At 41.7% G+C, this 23,767-nt stretch overlaps 1 protein-coding gene across 2 annotated transcripts; it reads right to left on the bottom strand.

The window, feature by feature from the left end:
- Window positions 1-349: 349 nt before the first annotated feature.
- LOC138620921 (neuroligin-4, X-linked-like) lies at window positions 350-21,835 on the bottom strand. Of its 2 annotated transcripts, none has more exons than XM_069698571.1 (9): window positions 21,362-21,835; window positions 18,946-20,119; window positions 17,994-18,146; window positions 14,678-14,863; window positions 13,666-14,116; window positions 10,709-10,922; window positions 9,268-9,392; window positions 4,764-5,373; window positions 350-3,411 (listed from the first exon to the last, which is right to left on the bottom strand). In XM_069698571.1, exons 2-9 carry the CDS (start codon window positions 19,415-19,417, stop codon window positions 3,004-3,006), a joined length of 2,619 nt encoding a protein of 872 aa, XP_069554672.1. In that variant the 5' UTR covers window positions 19,418-20,119; window positions 21,362-21,835; the 3' UTR covers window positions 350-3,003. The 2 variants fall into 2 exon arrangements, with proteins under 2 accessions (XP_069554672.1, XP_069554673.1); XM_069698572.1 differs by lacking the exon at window positions 21,362-21,835 and adding an exon at window positions 20,272-20,737.
- Window positions 21,836-23,767: the final 1,932 nt, after the last annotated feature.

Here is a 23,767-nt window from a genome sequence, read left to right on the forward strand (position 1 = left end):
AAATACCCTTAAACCCTTTCAAGAAATCACTTTAATATCTGTGTTGTAAATGTACTAGAATCAGAAGACACTTAGTCCATAAAGACTGGAAGAAGGTGGAAACCAACACAAATGAGATATAAGGTGGTTATTGGTCAACTTTAGAGGAATCAGAAAATTCCATTTCTGTGATGAATATTACTATTACACAGAGTTTTAACATGATGAAAATGATGTACTGTCAAAATTCTTTATATACTCAAAACCATAAAGGTGTCATAATGGAAAGCTTCATATTTTCCCGCCACATTTCTTTGAACATTGCCCCAGATATCGAAAATGAAGACATACAAGACATTTAAAATGCTCATAAATTGTAAAATACTGATATTTTTATTTTTCAAAAATGCAGCAGAAATGTTTTATGCTTGACACAATCCAGCCATCCGCTGAGTCAGTAAACCCATATGAAAAAAATATTCAGTCAATCAAACATCCATTGAATGTTATTTTTATATCATTTTGTAAAAGTTCTTTGCTTTGCCATCCACAAGTTTTTTCAGCTTTCGTTTTTCATGTATTCTGTTGACAATTAACTAAAATCTCTCATGAAAGAGTTACTTAGGATGAGAGGAGGTTAAATAGGCCTCACTGTGACAAAGCTGCATGTAGTCACACAAATGAGGCTGGGACAAGGAAAGGAAGGGGGAGGATGGGACACAGCTTAGGGTAAAGAAAGGGAGGATAAAACTGGAACGCTGCAATATCAGAGCCTTTGGTTGAGTCACTGGTTCGGATCAAGGACTAGGATTTAGGGTCGGTTAGTTAGTGGGAACATAGGAACTTTTTTTAGTTTCGCAGTAGCAATCAGAGACAGAGTTTGACAATTTGCCATTTTTTGTGATTTCCATGACAGTAGCACATATTAACTATATAACTTGTTTGTAGCTGATTTTGAAAATGCTTTATCTCTTATTAAAGTGACAAAAAGCAGGAACCACTGTGGCCATCAAGCACTCACAGTGTAGTCAGTGGAAAAATCTCAGTAAAGTCAGTCATTACTTCCACAAGATGTTTGTTGGGGGTTATAATAATAAATTTCACATTTTCTAAAGTACGCCTTGAAGGAAATTTGAAACAAAATTTCTCCTTTAAGAGAATATTAAGGCTAAAAAGGCAGCATGTTTGGAGGCATGTTTTCCCTTTATGTCAAGTCTCTTGCACTATCACGTTCCTCTTTAGCTCCACCCAAGACTCCACCTCAATAATCAAATCAGGCTCCAAACAATCGACACAAAGGTAGCAAGTAATAAACCAAACTCTGGGCTCTGAAATGTAGGTGACACAGCTTCATTTTTTTACAGACAACGGGTGACAGTGTGGAGGTAATTTAAGCAACAAGTTATTTGTATTGGAGAACAGGGAGTGACATAAATGAAATGCAACTTGGCCTTTAGTTGTTTAACTGTTAAACAATAAGAGAATGCGTTCTTGAATCTTGGCGGCATGCTGTGATTAAGGACCCCTTGAATCATCACTACCTGTCTGTCTGTCTGTCTGTCTGTCTGTCTGCAGAGACACTAATTGAGGTTGGGTTTCCCAGGAATTAAGGGTTAGGTTTTATAAGAGGACTTTCAGGGGAAAAAAGGGGAAAGGAGAGCAGGAAGGGTTTAGGTTCAAAGGGTTCGTGGGTGTTGGCTGGTGCTCAATCATCAAACCAGCAATGCATTATCTACACAGTACTAGCTCATCATCCTATGGACAAAAAATAGACAGGATGGTGTGAAAAATGTCCTATACTTCAACGACTAAACAAGTATCTAAATGCGCACACAGTTAAGAATTTTTGAAATGACTGCATAGCAAATATAGCCTTTAAATAAAGGTACTGTGTACATATTACAGTGGTTGAGATGGAAAGACAACCAGCCTTGCTTCAGGACATCTATACAATAATATAGTAATATCTGAAATGAAAGCAATAATGTGGTTAAATAAGTCATGTTTTAATGCAAGAGCAGGTAAATGCTATAAATCATAATATATCATCTGTATCTTTCCATTCTATTTACAAGAGTTTAACACATAGCTGGTTAGAGTGATTCTTCAGTACGTCTGGAAACACTTCAGAGGCCCTTTCTTCTTCTGAGCCCTAATTTTCTGTCTCTTGGTACACTTTCTATCTCTGTGTTGTTCGTATCACTCCATCTCCCTTCGTCTTCGTCACTCTCATAGCTGTTAAATCCCTTCCAATGAAATCTTAATCTTTTTCCCACCATCTGACTAACTGTTCCTTCAGCTAATGTTGTCTTTTTAATCCCCCTCTTCCTCTCTGTCTGTTTTTACATCCATCTCTCACTGAAATTTGTTATTTTCTCCTCAGCTTAGTTTGATCCTTGGCAGATAGGGCCTTTGATCTTTTAATGGAAAAAAAAAATGCTACATTCACATTTCACAGGTTGTTCAAGTTGACATCAGCAGTCTGTGTGTGGTACTTCTTAGCTCGGCTCTGCATCTGCATGTGCTCTCCTCCGTCCCAGCACAGCTGCACAGTGCAGCTCAGGTACAGAAAGAGATGTAAAGTAACTGACCCTTTTGCTGCATCGTCCTCCTCCGGTGTAGAAAAAGCAGATTCAGTATCCAAAGCGGGTTTCGAGACATCTGATGGACGTCTTTGCTCGTCAGGTTATGAGCGCATGATGCACAGAACTGCATCTTCAGCTCCTCGACATGCAACACACAGCTGTCTGTCCGTTCATCCTGTTACTGAAAAATGTCTTTCTGTCACTCCATCTGTAACAATCCTGCAGGGTAATTAGTAGAGGTATTTAAGTCTTTTGTTTCGTGTGTGTGTGTGTGTGTGTGTGTGTGTGTGTGTGTGTGTGTGTGTGTGTGTGTGTGTGTGTGTGTGTGTGTGTGTGTGTGTGTGTGTGTGTGTGTGTGTGTGTGTGTGTGTGTGTGTGTGTTGTTAGTATGAGTGTGTGTTGTCACTATGTCCCTGTATGTGCGAGTGTCTTGCTGTGGTTATACGCGTGTGGTAGAGTGTGTGTGCGTGGAGATGTGTGTGTGTGGTAAGTGTGTATTACTATATGGGCTATGGTGTGTGTACCCCTGGTGAGGATGCCCCATCCTCATCCCCACAACTGATCCAGGTGTCATTGGGGTCATTGGCGTCGCAGGAGTAACAGGGTGTGACCCGGGGGTCACCGGCAGTGATCCCGGGGTCAGAGAGGTCATGAGGGGGACGTCGTCGGGTGAGCGGCGCAAGGTGAGGGTGTAGTCAGGTGGGCAGGTGAGTCGCACAGTGTCCAGTGTGCTGTAGATGTCCTGGGTGTCCAAGCCATCCAGAGCATCTAGCGTGTTCAGAGTGTGATGGTGGTGAGTGTTGTTCCTCTCGTCTGCTGATGCAACATCACACTCCAGCTGCTTCACCTAAAAACGTGAATGGTTGGATATGTGAAGAGATGATGCAAGGAAGCAAAAACAATGAGGGCAGATAGAGAGAGAGGGAGAAGGAAAGAGACTGAAAATCAATTCATCATCATATTACCATATCAAGGGTGGCAACTAAATATTATAGAATAAATGAATCTATCAGTAATTATATTTAGTAATCAATTCATCATTACACAAGTGTCATAAAATAGTTAAAAGTTCCTCTCCTCACATTAAAACGCCTTAAAAATTATTTTTGTTTATCAAAATACATGTTTAGATGTTTTTCCCAGAAGAAATCCCTTAATGTCTTAAATTGGCTCAGATGTAAGACAACACGTTTGCCTTCATTCAGTGCAGAACTGTGAAAATGCCAATCTTCCCCGCTTCTAGCTCCACCCAGTCCTCCGCCACTCGCCTGCAGCTCAAGCTGGTAGCTTGATCATACAGAAAGCCCCACGCCTCAGAGCTGATGGGAATAGTTACTTAGGTTTGTGACATCTGAATCCGTGTTTCTGAGGTTGTCAAGACTCTCACTGCAGTTCCAACGTGGAAATGCTCAACCACGGTGCTGACTGCTCTTTTTTGCACATGGTGTCTTCCAACCACACAGCAACCAACCGTGACATCACCCATTGGTTTGTGAATTGCCGTTATGAAGCCTCCGGTTTGACATTTCAGCCGTTGCCATCTTGCTATTTTAGAGCTAGAAGATTTTCATTGGAGGGGGTCTTTAAATTGGTCTTTCAAACATCTTAAATTTACAAAAAGCAATAAATCCTCACAACTCGGAAAAAAAAATACTAAAACAACTAAAATGATTAAAATTAATATAACACAATTTAAGCAGTTGACCAACATTTGTGTAGTTCAACTGCCATTTAAGAAGATTTTTCAGCTCTAAAGTACACCTGACATGTAGGACTCACTGTGTGAGATTTCAAAGCAACACAGGTCAACAAGCACAGCTCAAAAGAGGACAAGCAGTTAGTGGATGAATTGGAGGCAATTGGAAGCAATTCAGGCAATTTTACAGAGCTCATATATACACATGCATCAAAACACTCAGGAATACACACAAATTCTCACACTGATAATGTCTGCTGATGGCAGGCTAAGTTCTGCTCTACTAGCAGCTGCTCCACTGACAAGACGAGTTTAGTCGTGTCTTCACACAACATCAACTGGCCTAATGTTACTTCAACTCAAAAAAAATATGAATGATTATTAACAATGAGCATGATTACTTTCCATGTAACTTAAAATGATATGGTTACATACTGTAGGTTTTAGTTGTGAAATTGTAATATGTCCCCCAGTGCCCGCACATGCAAGACGCTTTGACTCACCTGTAAAGACATCAGTCCCTCCCCCTGCAGGTGAGCTGCAACATCTGCAGGTGTGATGTCTCTTCTCGGTGGAGGAAGCGGACGAGGCCTGCGATGCTCCAGGCGCCGTTTGTCTTTCTTATACAGCAAAGCCGCGAATGCAAGAATATTCAGAAACAACAGCGACGCTCCCACTGCAATTGTCACTGAGAGTTCAGTGGAGTAGTCCTCATTCGGCACACGAACCCCATTTTCCTCGGCATCTTGGCCTATTGCAGACTCGGGTGGCTGTGGAGTTCCTCCCTGTGAGCCCGGGTGACGTGTACTGCTGGGAGGCCAACCTTTGGACAGACGCTTGGTGTAGGAATAAGGGGTGTCATCCTGCGGAGACGGACTATGCGTGAAGGACGACACAGACTGGAGGAGCTCGTTGACGTGATGCAAGTGAGGGACGAGCTGGAGCCAGAAGGAGATTTTGGTGGCCCGGTAGTGGTCTCTGACACGCGGCTTAAGGCCAATGTGGAGATACAGCTGCTCTTTTGGGGTGTATTTAGACCAGGCCACTTCTTCAAAACGATTGGGCTTCGTGTGGATGAACTTGGTATCTTGAGGAACCGGCTGGTTTGGGTCACTGGTGGAAAGAATGAAATGGTTAATTATAAATATTTTAAAATAAATGCTAGCGAGTTCAGGCAGTCAACTCGAGCTGCTCCGCTCTGCATCATGTGACATATCTCATACTCCAAAATCATCTGACATGCACACCCTCCCAATTTGATAGTCTATTTAAGCTGCAAAAATGTCCCATCTCACCCCTTTGCCTGTCAACGACACTGCTGCCCTGTGTCAATACTGCTGTGTGCCCTTCAAGCCCCTCCACCTTTAAGATATTTCATAATTCCCCAATATCTTAATGTAAACACGTCTTACACAACCTGAACTCAAACGATGTTCTGCTGCTGTAATAAACATTTCAAATATGAGTTATCTGAGTGAACTGTAATCATACAAACACAGAGAAATAATACAAGGAAATATAACACTAAATTAACTGAACAACAATCTTAAGAGATTCACTGAAAATCACCAAAAAGAAGAGCACAATATGACTGTTAACTTAGCTGCTACTATCTACTGCCTCCCACAGTTTTATTACATGTTCACTATAGGACTTTAAGGAAAGGCAAAGAAATGCAACCAAGAATGCACGGATTTAACCCTGCCATGTACATTTGATCATGAAAATCAATATAGAAAAGATATTGGATTTCAGCACATAAATTGAATGCCTCATGTTCCATCTCATGTTGTTCACATTTTCACTGAAAGTATAAATACCAATAATTTATTCTTTCCATCGCCTCAAATGTCATGGAGTTCAAACAGAGCTTCTTCTCAGCTGGCAAATGTCCTCTGAGGAAGCTGATTTCTGGCCAACAGTTGCACCGGGCATCTTTCTAATCAATATCAAAGTAGCATAACACAAACCAGTGGCAAAACGTATTTGTGCAAAGAAAAGCAAGATATATTTTCAAAGTAATCACAGCTCAAAGGTGGTTTAGTTGTTGATCATTGATTTTTCTCCAGTTTATATGCCCCTAAGAAAACATCCCCGGTAATGCACAGTTCAAACACCTGCAGTTTGTGCAAACATAAAACTGTCAGATATCTGCATTAGAGGTGAACGTGTGTGTGACGTACAGTGAAAATATACTGAAAAATCACTCCTCTGACACATACAGACAGGCATTTATTTGTCGATTTACCGTCTTATTTGTGTCGGCAGCTAAAATGTTGTAAATGAAACGGCAGCACATCTTCATAGACTTTCTAGTTGCGCAATGTGCTCGCTTGTCAATCAACACCTTATGAACAGCACAAAAAGGCAGCTAGCGTAGAGACCTACCGACACACAAACACACACACAAGCTGAGGATTTATACGCCCACACAGAGGCTTACAAAATATACATCAGGGAGCATCACATCTCCCCGGTTAAATGGAGCTGTCGCAGACTTCCATCACCATCTGAGGAACTCTCAGCCTCACAGCCAAATCTTTCTTCAGAGAAAGTTCCCCGTTGGCAATTGAAGTGTACACTGAAATCTTCACATCCCTCTTTGGTGATTTTGCTCTGCTGCTTCGGTGGTAATGACAATACAGACAACGGGCTCGAAACCGCTAACTCAATACTGTGGCACCACCTTAATGCATCCACATTAAAGACAGTTTTTTTTTCATGCCACAGTCAAACTATGTGAGAGCACTGTCCTGATTCTTTAAGTTGTGAGATAGCAGGCCTCTGCGGAGGTTAAGATCAAGGTATAAACTGCTGATGTCTCTGTAAATCTGAGGAGGTCTCAGTGGAGTGAACCTCAATTGAATTAATTACTGGTTAATTACTCACTTCGAGCAGCAATATAGGCTCCATCCTCAAGAATTACTTTTATCTTGTATATCATGTCAGAGTGGGGAGATAAAAGGTAGTACTCTTATCAGTGTGGATTTTCAGGTTTGTAAAGTTTTAGTGTGGATTCTTTCTGCAACAACAATATTTGTCTACGCTACTGGCAGATCATTTCATTTCCAATTTAATAAATTGGATCTCTTTTAGCTACTGGCAGTTGTTTTTAATTAAAATTTAACATAGTGAAAAACCTCTCCCTCACACTGCATCAGTTTTGGCCTATAGATGGGAAGAGGAGGGGAAGGGAGGAGAGGGGAGGGGAGGGGAGTCAATGGAAGTTCCTAAATGGAAGGAACAGAACAAAAGTTCTTAAATGGCACTGACTGACATTTGGAAAAACTGGTTTACCCATTCAAAGTATTTCCAAATGTAATTTTAGGGATTGGCTAAAATCTGCCATTTGGAAGATGTTAGGATGGGGTGACCAGGTTTTCCAACTGTTAAAACCAAAATAAAGACTTGTTCTTGATGTATTGGTATTACATCGATATACATTCCAGAATATCCAATGGATACTCCTGAAAGAAGTTTGCTCCCAAAAAGGTCTAAGGAGTCGGTTGTCTGAGTATTAAATCCAGATCTGAGATGGAACGTCCATCCAACTTTTGGCCCATTCAGACCATTGTCTGAGAAAATATCAACATTTGAAGAGGTGTCATTTGGGTTCACCTTCATAATTTGAGTCACTTGGACTGGACTATTGCCAAAATGGCAGTTTATGCCCGACTGGCCTCCGATGGGAACGACTTAATGGGTCCTATTTGACACCCCAAGGGTCAGTTGGGTTCCCCTTTGGCGACCGAACTGTCAGTAGTGTTTCTGTTTCAACTGGCCATTTGGGGACATTTTACCTACATCCCGAAGGGAAGGAGGGATTATTGAAACATTGGCCAATTAATCTGTTCATTCTTCTTTTAAGACATTGCCTTGGCTATCCTAAAGGACTTTTTTGAGAGCAGTGGTTCTTTAATTTTCTCAACCAAGGTCCGAAAAAGAAAAGCCTTGTCAAGATATTGAAAGAGAATCTGCTTTCACCCTCTGCCAAAATTAGTCTGCAGTGCTGTTTTCATGATTGTATCTAAAGTAATGTCTTCTCGTCAGACATCAGAGACCTTTGAAGCAAAAGACATTACAGTAGCATCCTTTGCCTGAGAGCTAATTATTTTTGTTGTTCTAAAAATTCAGTTTTCCTCTAATGCTATATTAAAACTCAGTTTCTCTCAGTGGAACTTCCTTTCCAAATGAAACCTAATATTTCTGGGAAAAATGTTTTCTTCTGTGCAATTAAAATGTTACTTATCTTGACAGAAAAATTGAGTATTTAAGCTGATTTGTCTCCTGCACATTTCTGACAAACTGGCAGCAAATCATTTTTCCTAAAATGATTGTGTATGCATTTATTTTGTGGGAAATAGATTTACTAATGCTACAATCATCAAAACTTTCACATTTTCCCTGTTGTTCTGTGCCTTTAATTAAGCCGTATAAACATTAACAGATAATTACACTGCGTGCCTGTGTTCATCTTTATTATCTATCAAAGCAACAAATTAAGCATATGGAAAGCGTATCAAGCACTGCAAACTGGAGAGGCACGATGCTGTTTATCTTGATAACACCATAGACTTGAATCACGACTGTCTGATTTCAAGCTTGAAGGAGATTTGTTCCTGTAAAATCAAGAGTGAGCTGTCCACAGTTAAAGCAACAACACTTTATGTTGCCAAAACCTCGTCTCTGCAGAGACGGAGAAAAGAAGATGAGGAAGGACTGACCTTCCACTGACAGCTGCGCATTTTCTTTAAAATTTTAAAATGTAATCAAATGTCCTGGCTCTCATTCAATATCATAAGATATTTTTTAAGTGTGGGTGGAGATTAGATAATAGCAGAAATTAGAACCGGATTTCTTTGTGAAAATACTGAAATAAAAAGAACAGAATAAGGCTGAAGCTATATGCTCTGTTTTGTCCTGTATGCTCGAAAAGAAAAATGCTTTTCTCAGTAGGATTTTCAAGCTCAACAACATTTCACATCGGTGTACATTTTAATAGCTCACCCAGTCTTGGCAAAGTTGGTCCAGTATGTCATAACCACTGCACTCAGCATCACGTCGTTCTTGGAGAAGTTACAGTTGAACAGATCAGTGGGTCCCACCATGGGCACGCCAAACACATACGGCACCTAAACACACAGATGCTCAATGTCGGAGTAACATATTACATTCATTCCCTGGACAAACACCGTAACCGTAACTGAAACATGTCAAACCCCAGAAATGGTTTCATGTGTAACTGCAGTGAGTCTAAACTCTCTACTTCTTCTTCACTTTGATTAAAAATACACATTCAGATTACACTACATGAAGCACACATTAAAGAACACAGGAATCAAAAGAATTACAGCTCAAAATGTTCCTCTGCTATAAATAGCAAAGAAAAAGACGACTGTAATAAACTATAATCATCATGGAAATGTACGTGAAGGACAGAATAATGTGCACTCAACCAGTGTGGAGTCAGATCAATGAGTACAGAAGCATTTGATTGGATCATATTTTTCATATTCTTTGATATATTATTTGAACACATAACCACCGCAATTTGATCTCTGGCTTGACACACACAGGAAATAATGAAGGATATCAAAAAGATTTTAGCAACCAAACAGAGAAACGTCTGCACCTTCTCAACTGAGGTGCATTTTGCGGATTGAAATTTTAATCGAATTGTCCATTTGGCTTAAAGAAAATTGCGTCCCTTTCCCCTTCACAGCAGCTCGGCTATTTAACTTCAGCACGTTTGTGCAGGATGTCCCATGTTTCGCAATCATGATGCAATGACTCAGTGATGATACTAGTAACAACTCTCTGTGACCAATTAGTGGTCAAAGGAGATACCAAAAGAAGCTCCAAGTCATTTTCACAACCTTTGGAGTTGAGCCATACAATGCATTGGAAAAGCAGTTTACCACCAGCGGGGCTAAGAGTAGAAGTAGTAACCGGGGGCTCCATTAGGGGGAGCGTAGCGCTGTTGAGCTATTTGAACGATTAAGTAAATTACTGCATTTGTTGATTTAACATTTTTCCCTTTGTTACTGGTGTTTCTTCTATTTCAGTACTGTTGATATTTAGCGGGATTACTGCACTTGCTGTGACATGTATACGAACAAATATCCTCCTCTTCAGGGATTATACGGAGAGATCAGATCGCTGCAGAAAAATGATTAGCATGGACATTTTAAATATTTCTTGCTCTAAAGGATTCCTCGCACTAAGAACTTCTAACAGATCAGTTTGAAGCAGCATCTCAACCAACAGCTCTTGATTCATTGATAGAACATTAAAAAATGATTTGAGACATTAATCATTTACATATTTTTATCATTTTTCTTTAGAGTTAATTACCTAAATATTACCCTCTTTTGTGAGATCTTTTCTCCTCTCCTTGATATCTCATCTCATCCCTATGTGACAACATAACAATGGGACATCATCTCACCTCATCACCGTGGGCGGAGTCAGCCCAGGGCGGCGTGGCGTCGCTCTGGCAGTGGTGGTAAAAGGAGTAGAAGTAGGTGGGAGACCCATACTGAGCGTGGAGATCAGCTGTAGCGATCGCCGGCGCCACCCACTGGTGGTCTGTAAAAAGCGCGACGAGTGTCTTCCGGCGGGTTTCTGCGTTGTCGCGGTCTGCCCAGTCCGTGTACATGAACCTTTAATGAATATATTTAAAATTGGGAGTCAATCTACCACCCAATCAACATTTTGCTAATAATGCTCACTTGACAATAGTTTGATTAAATGATTAAACTCGCGTGTCAGTGTGATTAATTTGAAGCTGCAGCCAGGGGACGCTGAGCTTAGTTTAGCATTAAGACTGGAGGCAAGAGGAAACAGCTACCCTAAAAAAGAAAACTGCTAACCAGCATCTCTAATTTGTTGTATTTTGTTCGAACTATTTCCTAAGTCTCCGCTGGTTCCCTGGACTCCACTAATCACTGCCCAAAGGCAAGAAACAGTCTGTCTCATTACAGGAACAAAGTCGTTTTTTTTGTACGTGCTTGTACTTTTTTCAGTATTTTTAACAAATAATTATATTATTTGACTTATAAAATAACCTACTCAGATAAATTACCTTGCTACATTGGTATCTATATTGCTACATACCTACCTACCTATCTGTTACGGGATAAAACCAAACATCATATGAAAAATTCATTATGACCGTGTGAGACAAAAGGATGCTGCAAAGGGGTGAAGCTGCATGTTTTGGCTGCAGCTGCCGGAAGCCTGAGTTTCTTGTCAGAGAGGCGACACTCAGACGCTCTCAGCACTTTCTGTAAAAATTGTTTTCAGAACGTGATCTCATGGATGATTTAAAAAAAAGCCTATTTGACGGATGATTTAATGCACCACCCGCGATCACATGAAGTGACCCAAATCAAACACACCCACTGTTGCATGACATACAGGTGTATGCTTCATCTGGCTAAATGCTTAATGCTAAAATACTTTGGGAGGATTCCCAATCCCAAACTTCTGTCTTCACTTAGGCTACATCCACAATAAAACCTTTTTCTTTTAATAACTTTTGCATGTTGCATCCACACAACTCTGGCATTTTCGAAGCCTTAAAACAGACTTTTAAAAATGCTGCTGACACTGTTTTAGCTTTAAATTGCGTTTTAGTCGAATGACAATGGCGGAGACACACGTTTCCTATCACATTCATTACTTATGACGTATCCATCCCAGATTCATCACATCTCTATCGCATGACCATTTTCCGTAAGAAAACAAACAACATCAACTTTGACCAGTATTTTTAACGTATCAGTGTTGACGTGGGCTTGACTTCTACCCTCAACATGCACATCTGTTGTGACAACAAAACACACATTCAGCTCCATATCTCAAATCTTTGAGGAGATACAGAGAAGCTGGCTAAGAGTTCAACCTCGAGTAAAAAAAATGATCAGAGATGTGGGCACATTTAACTGACTGGTGGATGTGACTGTCAAAAGAAGAACGACCGCCACAGAGTTTTACTGCCTGCTAATATGTGCGTTTGTGGGCTGCAGCTGCTGTATTCATATCTGAGTTTATATTCTTTAATGATATTGATGCTTTATGTGTTATTTCTCTAGATGTGGGTGCTCATTTGATTTATGCATCCTAATATTGCTACATAAAGTGTATGTACGACTGCTGTAATGGTTTTCTTGTATCTACTGGTAAATTCTTGTCAGCCTATAAGGTAGTTGTATTCACAACAGATCATGAGGCTGCAAAGGGCTGCCTATAAAAGTAGGAATTTATTGTTACTTATTTGAACAACTATCAAGATCTCCCCCTCCCGCTTTAACTCACCATCACCCTTTAAAAATGTAACATGTTAACTTCGAACATTTTAACTCGCTTACTTTTTACTTTTATAGTCAAGTCAAGGTACCCGTTCCTTGACTTTGATACCATTTTCTGGACAATACTTTTTTTCATACCATTTTCATAAAATCCACTTTAACAAAAATAAACGTTAATTACACATTCGGTAATAATCTTTAGTTTTCATGCAGTTGGCAGTAGGAGAGTGTACCTGTTATTTTCTGGACCTACAATTTACAGATGTCCCCTCGACATGGAGACTACCAGGAGACACAACAATTTACAGATGTCCCCTCAACATGTAGACTACCAGGAGACACAACAACTTACAGACGTCCCCTAAACGCCTGGCATACGAGCCAGCGGTAGATGCTGGCTGGGCAGAGAAGCTTCTAATCTCCAGTTACTGCAGCGCACACAACTCAAGACAGTTCTGTGGTCGAAAATGAGTTTGAAATATGTAAATTGTGACGTTCAAGTGAAAGATTTTCTTAAATTGAAACCAAGTGATTTTATCACTTTTCATCTGCGCAAGTAGAAACCACGTAGTTTAGCGCTGTGCTGGTTCTCTAATGCTGATAACATGTACTCTTGCATAAACTTAGCAAAAGGTATGCATTTCAAAACAAAACCGTATTAGTGCAGATGTAAATGTTGTACCAGATGACGGCATTTTTTTTATACTAGACAGTATCGAAGCAATTCGGTAGCAATTCGGTACCGTAAAAGTATCAAACTATGGTAAGGAGCCGTAAATTTGAACACAAGAAATTTCTTTAACAAAACCTGAGCACTATTTTTCAATACTACTTCCATCCCTGATCAACAGTCATTCACACAAAACAGAATGATCAAACAAAACGTAATGTTTTAATTTATATGGTTAAGAGGTGCCGGGAGGCAGAGTTTGTTATTTAGGGCCACAGCCAAGATAAGCTTATAATCTCCTGACTGCAGTGTAATTGATATCAATATTCTCATGTAACTCCCAGCAAGAAAGGTAAGAAGGGAATTTCACAAAATGTCAAATCATTTCCTAAATATATTGAGACATTTACACACTCCACTCACCGTATGCTCTCTCTCAATGTGTCTCGGCCTTCGGGGTATCCGTACAAACTATCCACGAAGTCCGACACAGCGAAGTCAAAGTCCTCAGCGGTGACGCCGTCCTCAGAGTCCACAATGCCCTCCACAAACTTCACACCTTCACCCTGATTAACCCCCAGCATCACGTCGTAGTTCAGAAACTCGCCCTGCTCCATCAGGATCTGGGGGTCATCGGGTATAACATCACCATCAATCACCGGGGCAAAAGCTGTATGATATTTGGCAGGTGTTATGTTCTGCTCCACAAGTTCGCGGTAACTCCGGCCCTGGAGGCAGGCTACCAGTTGCGTGCTGTCGTCGATGCCGCAGCCCACCCGCTCACCAAGCTGCCGCGCGTACTTGCTCGGCTGGTAGTTGACAGCCCAACTGGCTAAAGCGCTGCCGCTCTGGATGATAGCTCTGTGGAACAGGTCTGATACACATGAACACACAAACATACATACAAAAGTGAGTGTAATAAAGTACTGAGGTACATTTATGGATGTCCACGCACCCACACATGCATGCATGAATACACAAACAAATGATGGCACATTGGAGAGTTACACAACACATTTGCAGTGCTAAACAGATGCAGAAGCAGCACGCCCACTCAGAGAAAACACTAAACTCACAAACATACATTATTCAAAATTATGACAAGTCGTAAGAGCACCAGATTGAAGTGTGTAAGGGTTAAAAGTTAAAAATAATTCAGCTCCTAGCGGGCAGGCCGTGTTATTCAGAGAATTCAAAGGCTTTTTCAGGCATTAAGAAATGAAAGCTGCACCGGTTCAGTGGAGACCATGAAAAGTGTCATAACCCTAAATGTCAGAGTTTTTCTGGCACCCACCTACCTACCAGCCATCATCAGTATCTGCCCCAATTTATTTACATATTTTAAAGAGAAAAAAAAACCTCACCTATGGCATTTAAGGCAAACTGAATAAAGCACACTAGATAAACAGGGTTGTTATCCATGATTCCTCCTTACCCTCCGAGTAATGAGACAAGGTGAGGAGGCTCACACAGGATGCTCCAGCCCCGGACCCAAACACAGTAACCCTGCTTGGATCTCCCCCGAAGGCTGCGATGTTTTCCTTCACCCAGCGCAGAGCTTGGATCTGATCGAGCAAGCCGTAGTTCCCTTTCGCTGCCTGGTCTCCTGTGCTGAGAAATCCTGCAGGCAGGCGAAGAGAGAAGGCCTGATGTTTAAAGACTTAAAGGAAAACTAAGCTAATACGGTTTGTAGAATTGAGAAAACATATGTAAAAAACGAGTCGATTCAAAAGAATAAAGAAATGTACAAACACCCTTGAGCAAACAAGGCGGGGGATTGGTTGGACATAAGATCGTAACATCCCAACTGTTAAGATCAATTATGCACGAGTTGGGTTTATCATAGATTTAAAGAGGAAATTCATGAAAAATGATGTGCCTCCCCAAGTCCTTCAGATTGGATCAGATCAACAAAGTACATCCATATTCATGGCAGTCAATATGAACTTACAGGCACAAAGCTATGCACACATGCAGCTACAACCGGAGCTCTCCCTTATTCCCTTTACTACTGCCGGTAATAAGTAAACAGAGGGTCCTAATGGCTCACTCCACTTCAGTATATCTCATTCCTGCAGAAGCTCATTTCTGTGAACCTAAAGCACATAAGAGTGTAATGAGCAAGAAAGGCGCCACTAAAATAATACATTACATCACTTATGTGCATTTTGTCATAAATTTCTATGAAGCAAAAAGGACGCTGTGAGGATCACATTCATTTGGAAAAGCTCCAGGATGACTTTATGTAATGTATACTGTATGGTGCGCTTTCATACTGCAGTAAAATCTTTCAATTTATTTATTCTCTTTACATTTTTCAGGAAAACATGCTCCACTTTCAGCTGATCTCTGTAAAATTTGCAAAAAATTATTATGTGCATAATTGTGTTGTTTTGCATACATAGGCTCACCTCATGCATCCGACTTCATGACGACAATGGTGATGAGGAGGAGGGGGAAGACACTGTTACTGGAGATGATGATGATGGATGATGATGGTGAAGCTTGGAGGTGGTGTAAACACAGAGGATGGAGGTGAGGAAACATATAAGCATGTAGAGTTGTATTTGGCTCACAGTGATAATTTCAGCTGTAGCTGCTATTTTTAACCTCAAGGTCAATATTAAAATAGGATTTTTGTTTCGGCCATAAACCACATGCAGATTTATGCCATCTTATAAAATCAATTTTTAACAAAAGACTGCGTTTTAGACATTTAAGCATATATTCAACTTGATTCCATTTAAAAGAAACATTTTCTGCCTAATTGAAGGAGAACACAGATGTGGCCTTCTGAAAGACAAATATTTCTCATACAATCTTAAAGTGCTTTGTATGTATCATCAATAAAATTACATAAAATTTCATAGAAAGCTTTATAACAAAACAAAAGAAATGTTATATCATGAGCAGCCAGATGCTGTTGAACTCTTCCTTTACTGTTTTACATTATGTGCATTTTGACTGGTCAGTTTCTTATATTTCGTCTGACACCTCATTCATAAACAAGTTTTGTTGTGTTGTCATGATAATTATAATCGGGCAGATTAAAATTAGGCATGTGTCAGTTTGAATACTGCTGCATAAACTAAATTAGACAACTAATTATAAAACATACTGTATTCACACATTTTGTTAACCTCCCAGCACATTTAAATGAACAACTTAATATGAATTACTAAACTCCTTGTAAGACTGAGGACATGTTTCTCCCCAGTCAATGGAATGACATGTATTTTGTGCAATTGACCTAATCAATACTGAGCTCACACAAACGAGTCAATACTCATGCCCTCAGTACATTACAGTTAAAGATGCCTTATAATGACATATGTTTTTAGCCATCTGGCAGCCTGCTCAGGCTTTGTCATTTTAATAGTTACAGCCACAAAAAAAACCTAAATGCCAGGATTCTAAGATATTCTATTTATTCAGCCCATGAGCTTTGCTTAGCTGTCTAAAATTAGAAAAACCACAGGGAATCAGATTTTCGCTGTTGAGAGAGCAATGAGTCAGAGAGTTATGGAGGTAAAAAGGATCAGATTGGAGTCGATGCTAGTAGTGAAAAAATGTGGCTTCAGGGGGTTTGTTTCCACTAGGGACACCCATACTGAACATGTTTTCACTCCAAAAAAAAAAGAAGGGGGCGCTCAGGGTAAAAGAAAAATACTTGCTAATGGTTTTCACATTTTATAGCTCGTTGAAGGATTAAACAATCCAGATGGTAAATCTACTCAAAATTTGATCACATGTATGAACTGTTGCATTGAGGCATAAAAAGAAGAATTCATTTTAAACTGAACTGTGATGTCTTAAAGGAAATCCCCAGATAATGAGAGAAAAGAGAGCTGAACTGAGCTGTAAAAACAACTGAACGTCAAATATAACTTACAACAAATTGTATTTACAAAGTACACACAGCATCAACCGTCTGAATTATAGGTCATATTAATATATAAACAACAATACAACAACCCGTAGATAAAGAAATTACTGTTAAATAAAAGCACAATTAATGTAGTTTTCCGTAAATGCGCTGCTTTGTTTTTACTTTGATGCAAGTGGCACAATGGCAGGTGAAGTTAGTCATATCTAAACACCGATCAATACCTGACAACAGTTTGAAAGCGTGATCTGTGTTTGCCATTTTACCCGTGCAGCTCTTATCAATACAGTGACTGATCTTCTCTTCCTCTGCTTCTAACTAAGAAGTTCCATCTATTCCTATGCAATATTTTAAAATAAAAAAACTGATATATTCCCAACATATATAAAAGCCTGTGAGATGTGTACAGTGTGTTTCCGGTTATTATTCATTCATCACCTCTGAGGCTAGCCCCCTTCATAAAGTCAAGTACTATACAGTAGGTGTTTGACCTGCAGTGATGCCCACAGCACCTTGGCAGTAATTGCACTGCTATTCTTCTTGCTCAAAGGGTAGATCAACAGAAATACAGCCGTTTTAAATGGGGTTTAAAACCTATAGATCTTCCTTAAAGACCAAATGACACTGCAAAAAGAAACCCCAAACATTTACAAAACATGTATTTAACATATATATTAAATGATTGCTCGGTGTCAAAATATGTTTATCCATATCCTGAATAGACTAATAAGTTAACAGTCAGAATTTTTGTTGAATCTTAAGGATTTAGAGGGTTTGCTTGAAAAATGAACCCAGTACTGTACTGGCACAATCCAATCACACATGTTCAGAAGATATATTAGATATCAAATATTAATCATTTTACCTAGTACTCCGAGGCGGTAGTTGAGGGTTATGACAATGACGTTGCCGTAGCTTGCAAGCACACTGCCATCCATCATGTTACCAGTGCCTTCTGTGTACGAGCCACCATGGACGTAGACCATCACCGGCCGCTGACCTCCCTCCTCATGGATGTCTGGGAAGGACAGAAAAAGATAGATCAACATGGACGGACAGACAGACAGACACAGATAGATGTTTGCAGCTACATATGGCCTGACAATGTGCTCAAACCATTAAGGTGACATCACTTAAGCACCTGATGCCAGGTTTTTCTTTTTTTTGTTGTTGTGCATGACTGTATGCACAGATCCACCCACCATCCTTCTGCCCACCCACCTCCATTCAGTCTTCTCTGTGAATAAATGTCCCCATCAGCTGTACGTGTGTGTCTGGACGTCCACATGTCCGTTTTTATGTATCTCAGCCTTTGATCACTCAGTTATACATACAAAAGCAGAACGAGTCAGTGCCTCGCTCCGTTTTTTCAGCAGGTGAATATCAATTGGAGCTGTGAGTGTGTTCAATGCCATCATGTGTGTGATTGTGTGTGTGTGATTGTTTGTGGGGTGGGGGGAGGGACATGCATGTGTATGAGCCAATATGTATGCATGAGTGAGTCCGTGTCCTTCCCACTTTCCTCCACTAGTAAAGGCGTAAACCCCCTGGTGACTGACGCAGGTGTCTGCATATTAAGTGTTGGTTCAACCAGCGGCGTGCAGAAGGGGAAAAGGCAACAAGGGGCACATTTAAAAAAGCTTTGTTTATTTATTTATCAAGGGTATTCTTTGCCCTGACAGGACACTGCCATGTTCTAATCCTTTGTCACAGCCAAAACGTCCCTGGACTCACCCTCAGGTATCGTTCTTTTAAACATTTAATCCTAATCCAATCCCTGCCCCCAAAAATCTGTGCACACCATGAAGTTCACTCACCTTCCTCGGTGGGCACATAGATATTGAGGTAGAGACAATCCTCGCTCTGGTGAGTGAGGTACGTCGCTGCTATATCCAGGTTAGCAGTGAGCCAGGATGGCATCATATCTCCTAGCATGCTCCTCTCATCCAAAGACTGCGGGCACACGGGAGCAAACTGCGTCACATTTCGTATTCCCGGCCAGGGTAGGGGCGGCTCAGGCGGCTGGAAGCGCCGGTCCCCCGTCGGAGGCCTGGCGTACGGTACTCCCAGGTACTGGATGACGGGCCCGAGGAGGTCTGAGGGCAGCGGGGTCAGGATGCCACGGATGCGGCCCTGCGCCGTGGAGATGACGGGCACAGTCTGTTGCGCCGATGAGGGGGCCGGATAGAGAGAGACGGAGAGGCAGAGGGAGAAGAGGAGGGGTAGAAGCCCGAGGGGGGAGGACAAGGATGAAGGAGGGCAAATTCTGCTGGTCCTCAGCTCAGACATGGTGGTGCGTTTCAGGGTAGCTGGAAGATGAGGGGGAGGAGGGGAGGAGGGAGGGACTGGGGGAGGTGTAGGGTTGCTGCTGTGTTGACCCTTCAGAGGTATCCAACACTCACACACAGCTGCTGCTCAGCTTGGCCCATAGCATGCACAACACACAGTCCTGGCTCTTACAAACAACCTTTTCCCCTTGTGTATGTGTCAGTCTATTTGTGTGTATGTGTTGGACTGTGTGTGTGTGTGTGTGTGTGTGTGTGTGTGTGTGTGTGTGTGTGTGTGTGTGTGTGTGTGTGTGTGTGTGTGTGTGTGTGTGTGTGTGTGTGTGTGTGTGTGTGTGTGTGTGTGTGTGTGTGTGTGTGTGAGTGTTCCTGTGCCTCTGAGTGTTTGGTGACTCAGTCAGAGTCCCTTGAATACCCGTCTGTCAGTGTATGTATGTGTGGGAAGTGTTTAAGTGAGTGTGTATCTCCTGGACTGCTGATTTGAGCATGTGTGCATGTCTGTGTGCATTATGCCTGTGTGTGTGTGTGTGTGTGTGTGTGTGTGTGTGTGTGTGTGTGTGTGTGTGTGTGTGTGTGTGTGTGTGTGTGTGTGTGTGTGTGTGTGTGTGTGTGTGTGTGTGAGTCTCTTGTTATGTAAACAGTAGCATCACTGTTCCTCTGTCACTCTCTCCTTCCGGTCACCCCCATAACAAGCCCAAACTGGCGCCTGGAAAAGAGAAAGAGAGGCACAGAAATGGAAAGAAAGGAAGAGATGCATTTAATTAGCCTTCGTTTGAAAACTCAAAGTGCAAAGATAAATAAAAATGTCACACACACGCAGGAGAAAACACATGACATCAGAAGGATAGGCTCTGCTACCTTGCTTGCTGTTCACGTTAAAAATAGATATGAGAGTGATAGATAGGGCAAACGAGATGTTGTCCGCTCAGCTTAACTCGGTGTCAGACTGTCAGGGCTGCTGTGTCACATCCTTACTACACACTGTTTCACAGATCACAGGACCCCTGTGGGGCAGAGGGCCAAGGCACACGCTTAATTAAACCCTGAATACACTGTGGGGCTCCTGACCTGCATGTAGCATAAGGTAGGAAGCCTGTGACATACACACACATATACACTCTCTCTCTCTCTCTTTTCTCTAGCTCTCTTCCACAGATGCATGCATACACACTTTCCTTACACACTTTTCTTGATCACCTTACATGCTCACACACAATCTTGCTCAAACACACACACACACACACACACACACACACACACACACACACACACACACACACACACACACACACACACAGCTGCTCCCCAGCCGTCAATGCTATCTCCCTCTGAGGGCCCGGGGGGGGGGGCAGAATATTAACACACACGCACCCACAAACGCGCAGAGAGAGGGAAACATCAATTCCTGTATAATCACACACACACACACACACACACACACACACACACACACACACACACACACACACACACACACACACACACACACACACATCTACTCCGAGCAGCAGAGATATGAGAGTATAAAAAAATGATCGGTACTATCGCTCCTCCCATGTTAGATTGTATTGGTGTCGGCTGTCCAAGGTGCTAGTTAACATTCCAGTGGTGATCACACACACGCTGATGAATAACCCTCCATTTATCAAGGCAAACCCGCCTGCCACCCTTCCCTTGTGTATTTTCATATGGAAAGAACAGATAAAAACACGCTCTTATTAACACGAACAAGAAAGAGGCACAGAGGAGCAAAAATAAGTGGAGAAAAAACAAGATCGAATTTCCTGTCGAAATCTCTATCGGCGCTCAAGCTGACTACGGCAAAACACACTCACACACTCACACTCTCAAATGCAAAGCCTCAACCTGCATCCCCGCGCTGCAGTAAAAAAAAAAATAATAATAAAAAAAAAAATCCTTAAATGACAAAATGCAGGATGTTCCGTACCGAGCCTGGGTTAGAGGTGTGAAATCCACTGACCATGTTCCCCTTCCCTTCCACCGCAATATTCGCCTCGTGCTTTCGCTGCTGCAGCTTATCCGACGTGCCCGGGATGGGATATTGGGAGATATTCCTCTGCTGCTACTGCTGCTGCTGGTGGCACGTCTCCTGGGTGGAAATAAACCCCGCAAAAAAGAAGAGAAAAAAAGAAGAAAATAACAGCCCTCAAGCCTTCAGTCCAAGAAAGGTGAAAAAAAGATGTTTTGGATAGAGTAGAAATTTAATAGTTTCACTGAGGAATACAGGGCCCAGGACGTTCAAATGATCAATCTCCCTCTCTTCCTCTCTTCCTTTCTTTCTCCTCCCCCATCTCTCTCTCGCTGACACTCTCTCGCTTCGTCTCTCTCTCTCTCTTTCTCTGTATTCTCTCTTCCTAGATGCGATTGGACAGTGTGGCAGGCAGCAGCTACTGATCCAATGATACGCACCTAGCTCCGCGAGGAAAAGCGCAGACTGGGGGAGAAGAGGGTAGAGGAGAGGAGAAGAGAGGAGAGGGAAGGGTTGGAGGAGAGGAGAGGAGAGGAGAGGAGAGGAGAGGAGAGGAGAGGAGAGGAGAGGAGAGGAGAGGAGAGGAGAGGAGAGGAGAGGAGAGGAGAGGACCAACCTGTTCATGGAAACACACAGAGAGCTGCACACCATAACACAAAGCACATTAGTGCATGAAAACGCATGGCTCAACGCACACCTGTAGGAGGCTCTATCACACCTAAAATATATCAAACATAGACAATCACTCACACACACACACACACACACACACACACACACTAGTGCTGGAGTACACAGTGACCTCTTCAGGACCAGAACAGGAGAGTCTGTCCCCATTCTATTCAGCTATGCCTGTGAGCAGCTTTCTCCCCCCGGTACAGCGTGTCAGTGTGTGTGTGTGTGTGTGTGTGTGTGTGTGTGTGTGTGTGTGTGTGTGTGCGTGCGTGCGTGTGTGCGTGCGTGCGTGTGTGTGTGTGTGTGTGTGTGTGTGTGTGTATGGTAATGCCTTTGGTCTGCAGTCGCTACTAACTGTGTTTGGGAACACTCCTCACGTCAGCACAGCCTGCCGCAGCAGCATTCAGGACTTTCTATTCCTCTCCTTAACAATCTTCCATCCTCCCATCCATCTCTTTGTCTGCCTGTCTGCCTCTCTGTCTGCCCATGCACTTGTTTGCTCATTCCTCTGCGTTGCCCTCTACTCACAGCCCATCTCTTGACTCCTCCCTCTGCTTCCTCTGCCCTCTTTTAAAACCGGTTGTCTAAGTATCCAACAAGGCAAAATAAAACAAGTCAGTGCCAGTCAGATGGGTTTTCAGAGGTGATTTGGAAGGATGACCCTGATTTATAAGCTGTACAAATCCATAGGGTGCATGGGCAAAAGCCATATTGCTGATTCTTTTGAGCCAAGACCACCAAAAAATGGCCTGCATTGGAAATCACAATACAAACACATCATTGGACAAAAGTCTAAAGATCCGTCTCAGCTCTGTTTATGTATGTGTGAACAATAAAATATGAAAATAACAAACTCAGCAACCCGTAGCTGCTGTGAGCCCTCCATATAATGACAACATTAACTAAACTCATATATCATGGCTGTGTCTCAGTTTGCGTACTTCCTTTTCTACACTTACATGTCGTACACTACATATGCAGGAATTTCGACAGTGTTGTCTCACGGCCGTTGCAAACTTATCGGAAATGATGGCCGCAACAATTAAATGCACCATCCACCAACGAATCTACCATTTTACATTCATGTGGTCCAGGTCATACTTAATGTGCTGTTGCTTAAATGTCTTATGTTTGCCTTGATTGACAGTTAGACAGTGTGTCATTGTGATTAAAAAAATGGCATCATGAATTAAAACAACCGCTGTAAGATGGGTTTTATGGCAGGATGAAAAATATTTCGTGATGAAATGTAATTCAATTACGTGAAAAACTCACCTTTATACTAATTTGCATTTATTCATGTTATCATCACTTTTATTTTTTGTGTTTTATGAACACTTCAAGACCTCCATATATGGAGAGTTATCATGGCTTCTCAGTGGAAAAAGGTAAACAAGCTGTTACAGGATTTGAGACAAACAGCTCAGGAAGCATGTTTAAATCTGTGGTATGAATTACGTTGGAAATATGATGATCTGGGAGAGTTTCTCAAAGGTCGTGCTTGGATAAAACATGACACAAAAGGTCTATTATATCAATAAAAACAATCAAAACAGACCTCTGAGTTGATTTTGAAATGGATTTAGAGGCAATATTAAAGTGCAATAAAAAAAAACACTTTAGGTTCCTAAACCTAACCAAACCAGAAAGGAGGACTTGTTGTGTGATGAGGGTTTTATGCACCGCATC

The sequence above is a fragment of the Brachyistius frenatus genome, unplaced genomic scaffold, assembly GCF_029030835.1.
Source record: "Brachyistius frenatus isolate BFR_SWC_R1_liver_20210118 unplaced genomic scaffold, ASM2903083v1 Contig_27, whole genome shotgun sequence".
NCBI classification, from domain to species: domain Eukaryota; kingdom Metazoa; phylum Chordata; class Actinopteri; family Embiotocidae; genus Brachyistius; species Brachyistius frenatus.

Bases quoted from the DNA above. Each gene is read 5' to 3' on its own strand.
- LOC138620921 (XM_069698571.1), bottom strand. From the start codon at position 19,417: ATGTCTGAGCTGAGGACCAGCAGAATTTGCCCTCCTTCATCCTTGTCC. The intron at 18,147-18,945 runs GTGAGTGAACTT...TGTCCTTCCCAG, and splicing joins CTATGTGCCCACCGAGGAAG to ACATCCATGAGGAGGGAGGT. The intron at 9,393-10,708 runs GTGAGATGATGT...CTGTGTGTTTAG, and splicing joins ACTCCGCCCACGGTGATGAG to GTGCCGTATGTGTTTGGCGT.